The 6,491-nt window shown below is 37.3% G+C and overlaps 1 protein-coding gene across 1 annotated transcript; it reads left to right on the top strand.

The window, feature by feature from the left end:
• Positions 1-1,392: 1,392 nt before the first annotated feature.
• Positions 1,393-5,132, top strand: pafah1b2 (platelet-activating factor acetylhydrolase 1b, catalytic subunit 2). The gene is made up of 6 exons (XM_059550429.1): positions 1,393-1,767; positions 2,228-2,312; positions 2,451-2,540; positions 3,371-3,487; positions 3,596-3,718; positions 3,858-5,132. Exons 2-6 carry the CDS (start codon positions 2,235-2,237, stop codon positions 4,134-4,136), a joined length of 687 nt encoding a protein of 228 aa, XP_059406412.1. The 5' UTR covers positions 1,393-1,767; positions 2,228-2,234; the 3' UTR covers positions 4,137-5,132.
• Positions 5,133-6,491: the final 1,359 nt, after the last annotated feature.

Raw genomic sequence — 6,491 nt, 5'->3', positions numbered from 1 at the left:
GATCTTCTGCAAGCCCCGCCTTGTTCACGCAGTGATTGACATGGCGGGAGGGGGCGGACACGTGATCGGCTCGGAATGCATTTTCAATGTGCACATTGAATTTTGCTACATTCATTGCGGGACATTGAATGAAAATGCAATCATAAGTGTCTTGACTGTGAGTGTTAATGCATTTAAGAAAAATAGCATTTAAATGATAATTTTGCCACAGTTTTTGCTTGAACATGTTATACATATCTAATAATTTCTGTAATACATTTTCATTTTAATTTTGCAACTTATAAAGCGTTAAAATTAGTATTCATTTTACATATTAAAACTGGTGTATGAAATGGCAAATGAAAATTATGTAATTAAATTTTCATTTTCATTTTGCACCAAACGTTGCACAAATGTATTGGAAAATGTAAATGTATATACAGAAATGCATAGCCATTTTACATATTGCATTGTCATTTTGCATATTACATTGCAAATTGAATATCGCTACCCATGTGCTTCCATATTAGTTACTCTTTAAGGTACCTTTTAATTTTTAAAATAATTTCAAACATCAGTTTTCAATGTTTTATCTGTAAAATATCAAAACATTATTTATTAATTTGTAACTGCACGTTAAAGTATTCCATGTCCCACAGAGCTGCATTATAATTCAAATGTTTTTACACACTATTTAAAAATAGTGTGTAAAAACATCATTAGATGTAAAAACATCTAAATAACACTTCAGATGCAGCTTCTGTTTTCTCTGCATTGCAAAGATCAGTTTTGTGGATACTGATTGCATTTGCTTGGTAACAGCCCAAATGCAAGTATTTGACCTAAAAGATGGTTCACACTTTTAGAAAACAATTGTGTAAAGTTAAAAATAAGAGTCAGCTGTCAATCAGCACAATAACACTCAGCAAAATAGTCTAATCCCAGAAATCCCAGAGATATAACTTTTTGTCATTATTGCATGCAAACCCTTAATTTTTTCTCTGGCCTCAATTGGCCACCCCTGTAAAAAAATTTCTGGGGACGTCACTGTGTACAACCATACCTCAAGGTGGTCATTTTTTAAACTGGACTAGAAGAACTTTTACTTGGGCTACTAAAAGTATGAACTGAATGATAAACAGTCGGTCAGACTGCAGGCATGTGTTGTGTACAAAATTGTGTAGCCCACGTTTTAATTATATCCATTTTATTATATTCACAATTAAAAGGCCTTAGAAATCCACGTATCAAATATGATATACGGCTTTATATGTTTAGCACAGTTAAGTTCTTGTATGTCGAACTATTCTAAACAAGCTGAATGAAATATAAGCATGACACTCTGTGATACCGCTTCAATTATAACTGTTTTGCCTTCACGAGGCGGCCGATGACGATAGCTGGAGGCGGAAGTGAGGCTTCCAGAAAGTGCGAGGGCGGTTGCGCAGGGAACTGGGGAGGTGGAAGGCTGGATGCTATTCGGTTTACATAACCCAAACATTTACCGTGATTTCTTGAAAATACCTCGAACTATATACCATCATAATTGAAACCTCCAACGTTATTGTTACTGTGTAGCCTGAGTCGGCTAAGGTTGCATTGCTTTCTACGGGAGAGCTATAAAAAGCAAAGTCGAGGTGCGCGGCTGCAGAAACACTCATCTGCATCATCCACCGGACAGTCAGTCGACTGCGGTGCTGCTGTACGTGACTGAGGGAGCCCTGCCCTACTCTGCTGCACACCAGCAATTCACTCACTGCAGACTGGATTTGCAAACACTGTAGCCAGGTTAGTCAAAAGGAAACATGCTTAGAGATGGATGTGATGTGCGGGAATGTGGTCTCCTTTTGTCCCCCGGCTGTTGATTCATTCTTCTTTGTTATGCCATCCGATAAACAATACTGTAACCGTCCCTGAGAAGAACAGTCATTAAAGAACAATATGAAGCGTTAATCTTTACTGCACAGCCTCTGCTCTGTGTAGGCTTCATCCGGGGTCCATCATCACCATCCTCCTACTCCTCCTCATCCTCACAATACTAAAAGCAAAACACAGGCGCTCTTTGTGCGGCGTAACTAGCGTTTATGTATCCGGAATTATATGTGCGCCCTTTCAATTAATTATATTTTCCTATTGAAAGTTGAATTACTAAATTTCCACTCACTATAGTCTTAACTAGTCAACCATTGCTGTTCACTTCCATTACGTCAACGCGTCCGCTCATCAGTAGTGTTGTGTTTGTGTGCAGACTCAGAATGAGCGCTGAGGAGAATCCCGCTGCTGAACCTGCGCCTGTCATCGACGTGCAGGGAGACGGACGCTGGATGTCACAGGTGTGCACCATTGAGGAACACTGTAGAAGCATGTGCTTCAAACAGCTCAGAGTTGTGCAAATCTTTTCCTATTTTATAACACCTCGCTCTGATTAAGGATTAGAGTGTAACATGCTTGATTTGTCCTATATTTTGCAGCATAACCGGTTTGTGCAGGAGTGCAAGGATGCAGAGCCTGATGTTCTGTTTGTGGGGGACTCTATGGTGCAGCTAATGCAGCAGCATGAGGTAATTTTTATCTCGTTAATGAGTCAGCCCATGTAAGGAGAGCCATGTATGTCCATAACATTCGATTACAATTCCTTTTATTTATTTAGTAAGAAGACACTTTTATCCAAATATATATCAGAATAATTCTAAGGGAAGCAGTGAATTCTAAGGTGAAATTCTAAGGTGCTCCCATAAGTGCTCTCTAAGGTGATTCTAAGGTGCTCCCATACTAAGCTTCCATAAATACAAAAGGAATAGAGCAGAAGTGTGTGCAAAATGTTGAAATGCACTCCACAGGTGAACTAATAAAAACTGTCAGTCAGTGGTTTGCAAGCTAAGCACAAAGTTTTTGTAGTAAAAATTAATTATACATTTAGTGTATCATATGAAATTGGTATATTTTAAAACGTATTTGAATGTATTTATAAGTATTGTACATGTATTTTTTTATAGCCAACATATTACATTTTAAATAATACTAACAAAACTTTGACCCAATAATTTAGATTTTTATTTCATTTTAATGACTTATTACCCAGCTCTCAGGAATACTTTATTCTCATCAGTCTTTCATGGCTTTCAGTGGTCAAATACTTTTAAATAATGTAAATGTAAATCGAATATATAGAATTGCAGTAATGACACTTTAAGCAAGTTTTATCGTTCCAAAATGAAAAAGCAATGACTCTTTTTACTTACATTTTGGTAAATGTGCACCTGATATGCTTTATGTCTGTTGTAGGTTATTATTAATAATAATCAGCATTTAATTTGCTTTTCTATAAATGTAAATATTTGGTTTACATTAGTTCCAGTTGGTTTACAATTCTTACTGGTGCTGGTCTCAGGTGTGGAGGGAACTGTTTTCACCTCTCCATGCTCTGAACTTTGGAGTTGGTGGAGACACAACCTGTAATGTGCTGTGGAGACTACAGAATGGAGAACTGGATAACATCAGACCCAAAGTGAGGAAGCGTTTCTTCTTTATTTCTTCACACAGCTTTAACAATATTTGTTATGAAATAAAATGTGTGTTCAACGCTGGAAAAGCATTCTTGTTTGTTTTTCCACAGGTAGTGGTTTTATGGGTAGGGACAAATAATCATGAGCACACTGCGGATCAAGTTGCAGGAGGAATATTGGCCATTGCACAGTTACTTCTGTCTCGCCTCCCCAAGTCCAAAATTATTGTTTTGGTGAGTTACCTAAATCAATATGTCTAAATATTGATCATGTGAGATTTGTAGTGTTCGAATTAATGCGTAAACAGAATATCAGCTCTAAGTGGTTCAGTTTTTTTTCCTAAGCTGATTAGTTGTAATTCCTGTCATTTAGGGCCTGTTGCCAAGGGGAGAGTTTCCTAACCCTCTGAGAGAGAAAAATGCAGCAGTGAATAATCTACTTCGTGCATCTCTTCCTCGACTCGGCCCTGTTCAGTTTATTGATGTGGGAGGTAATTTTGTCCACTCAGATGGGACTATTTCTTCTCGAGACATGTTTGACTTCCTGCATCTGTCCGCCGGTGCATACAGGACCATGTCAACAACTCTTCATGAGCTGCTGCTTCAACTGTTGGAGGAAACGCCTCAGGAGAGGCGAGCCTCACTGGTCTAGGAAGGGGCACCATATTAGTCAATCACTGAAGAGGCATGGTTAAGACATGTTGGCTATTCAAAATGTACCTAAAATACTTTATTTAGCAAGACAAAGAAAAGTACAAAAAGAACAACTAACAAAAGTGGATGTAGGACAGTTGTCAATTTTATATAACCAGTATAAAATGTGTACATGTATCTAAGATGCATAATAGACAACAGTAAGAGAATGAAGACTAGATGAGAAATATTTGTGACAAGAAATAATTTTTCTTAGGACATGTTGCTTTGCGGTGGGACAAGAGTCTCTTCAAAATCCCATTGTCAACCTTTAATAGTAGCACTTTCTCTGCCAGCTTCTCTGTGCCTTCATATATGCACTCAGTCACACTCACAGTGTTATGATGACAGCAAAATGATTCAGACACACAAGAGAAATCATGCCTTTGAAAGTATGTCTTGCTCCCCCCCCCACCCATTTCAAGTTCTTTGGCACAGAGGTATCTGAAACCTCATCGTTCTCTTTTGCCCTTTCATATTCCCAATAACACAAATATGATAGAGGAAGTCTGGAGTGAAAACCATCAAACCATGTCATACCTTGTGTGTGAGAGTTTGAGTTTGAGAAAGCTCCTCTTCTTAAGCACCTAATGCACGACCATGAGGTTTTCAGTGTTAATATTTATCTCACTTGCATCCGTTTTTGTGTATGTGTCCATGTGCTCTATAAAGAATTATGTAAAGAGTCAAGTGTGAGAGCTAGTGGGCAAAAAGTGATAAAGTTGTGTATGTGCGTCTAAGTATATATAAATATAATCTGTTAATATTAATGTACAGAACTCTGTGCAAAGTGCTTACATAGCTGGTGCTGGTGTATGTTAATGTTTTTGTGTTCGAGTGTAAGAGATCAACCATCTGTAACTATTTGTATGGCCCTCAAAGCGTGCACAATTACTGCGGCACAACTGCCATTTGCTTCAGATCCAAGCATTCCAATAAATCAGCAGGGATCGAACCTCATATGTGTTTTTTTTTTTTTTTTTCACATGCTGTTAATATGCAGTGTTTATATCGGGTTCTTTGTACAGCATTTGTACTATGCTTACATAATTCTTTCAAAAATGACCAAGAGCTTATATCTACAGTCAGTTATTTTAAAACAGTCTGCTTGAATATTCATTGATCAGTCTTTTTTCAAATGCAAGAATATTAGATAGTAATGCATTGTAAAACAAGAAAAGACATGGGAGTATCATCTTGCTGGAGGCTAATATATTTTGTACCATTCATGATTTTTGAGACTAGTACTCCGAGTCTGCTTCAGAAAATAAATAGTAAAACTCATTAAGCCTGTAGAGGGAGACATAACACTGTTTAAATGACCTACTGCAGAATCATGCAGATGTTTTGAAATTATTCATTAAGAAATGTAATACGCCACCAACATGGAAACTTCTAAGAGGTGAACAAACCGCCACTATTATGTAGGGTAGGCCTACAACATGTACTGACTGGGTTCCCTACCCCAAAAAAGATGATTTTCCTCTGTTAGTTGATAACACAAGAAAATAAACCTTGTACTGATTTGAAAACATCGAGTGGGCCTATAATCACCACCATCCTGGCTGCATGAGTAGATAGATAATCTCGTCCTCTGTATATTAGCATGTAGTGCTCAGAAGCCACTGTGCATCTGTTTGACTGCACATTTGAGATGACGACTGTAAAGTTTATTGGCAAGTTAAAAAAAAATGTTACGTTGTTTCACAACAGAGGCTCATTGGAAATCAAAATGCTACTCAGCATAAGCCAATCAAGAGACTTTTGCTTGAGAATGGGAACAGTTGAACTCAAGGGACAAAGATAACTAGTTGATCAATGACCTCTGACTAGTTATGACTTTGTTTGGTTAGCAGTTGATAAAGTAGGATTTCGAGCAGAATGAGGTGGAGATCAAGGTTTGCTACACGTTGCTAAATGTATTGAGATAACTTCACAGTCCTGTCATAGTTTCACGATAACCGGTTTATGACAGCGAGATGTAATCACATGAATGCATTGTATTCAATAACGAACTGCTTAATCACAAACCAATAAATGGAAACTACAGAGCACCAAAATATAGGTTTTTTTTGTTCCGTCTTGCTTTAATTTCTTAATTTCAGCACTTAGATTTACATTAGACAATTTAGAGTTTCTGGCTTCGAATGCTGAATTGTGTCTGAATTTTGATTTACTAAATAAATATTTGTCCCAAGAAACACTGTTTAGGTGCAGTTAAGCATTTCATAAAGTTGATATGCTGTTGCATTTCGAGATTTAACTAATGTAATTGAAATAATATCTGAAAAATGCCAGTTAAAATATTTTCTCT

This window comes from Carassius carassius, chromosome 5, assembly GCF_963082965.1.
Source record: "Carassius carassius chromosome 5, fCarCar2.1, whole genome shotgun sequence".
Classification (NCBI taxonomy): Eukaryota; Metazoa; Chordata; class Actinopteri; order Cypriniformes; family Cyprinidae; genus Carassius; species Carassius carassius.
The sequence above is the reverse complement of the archived record's forward strand: the minus strand, read 5'-3'. Positions and strand labels throughout refer to the sequence as shown.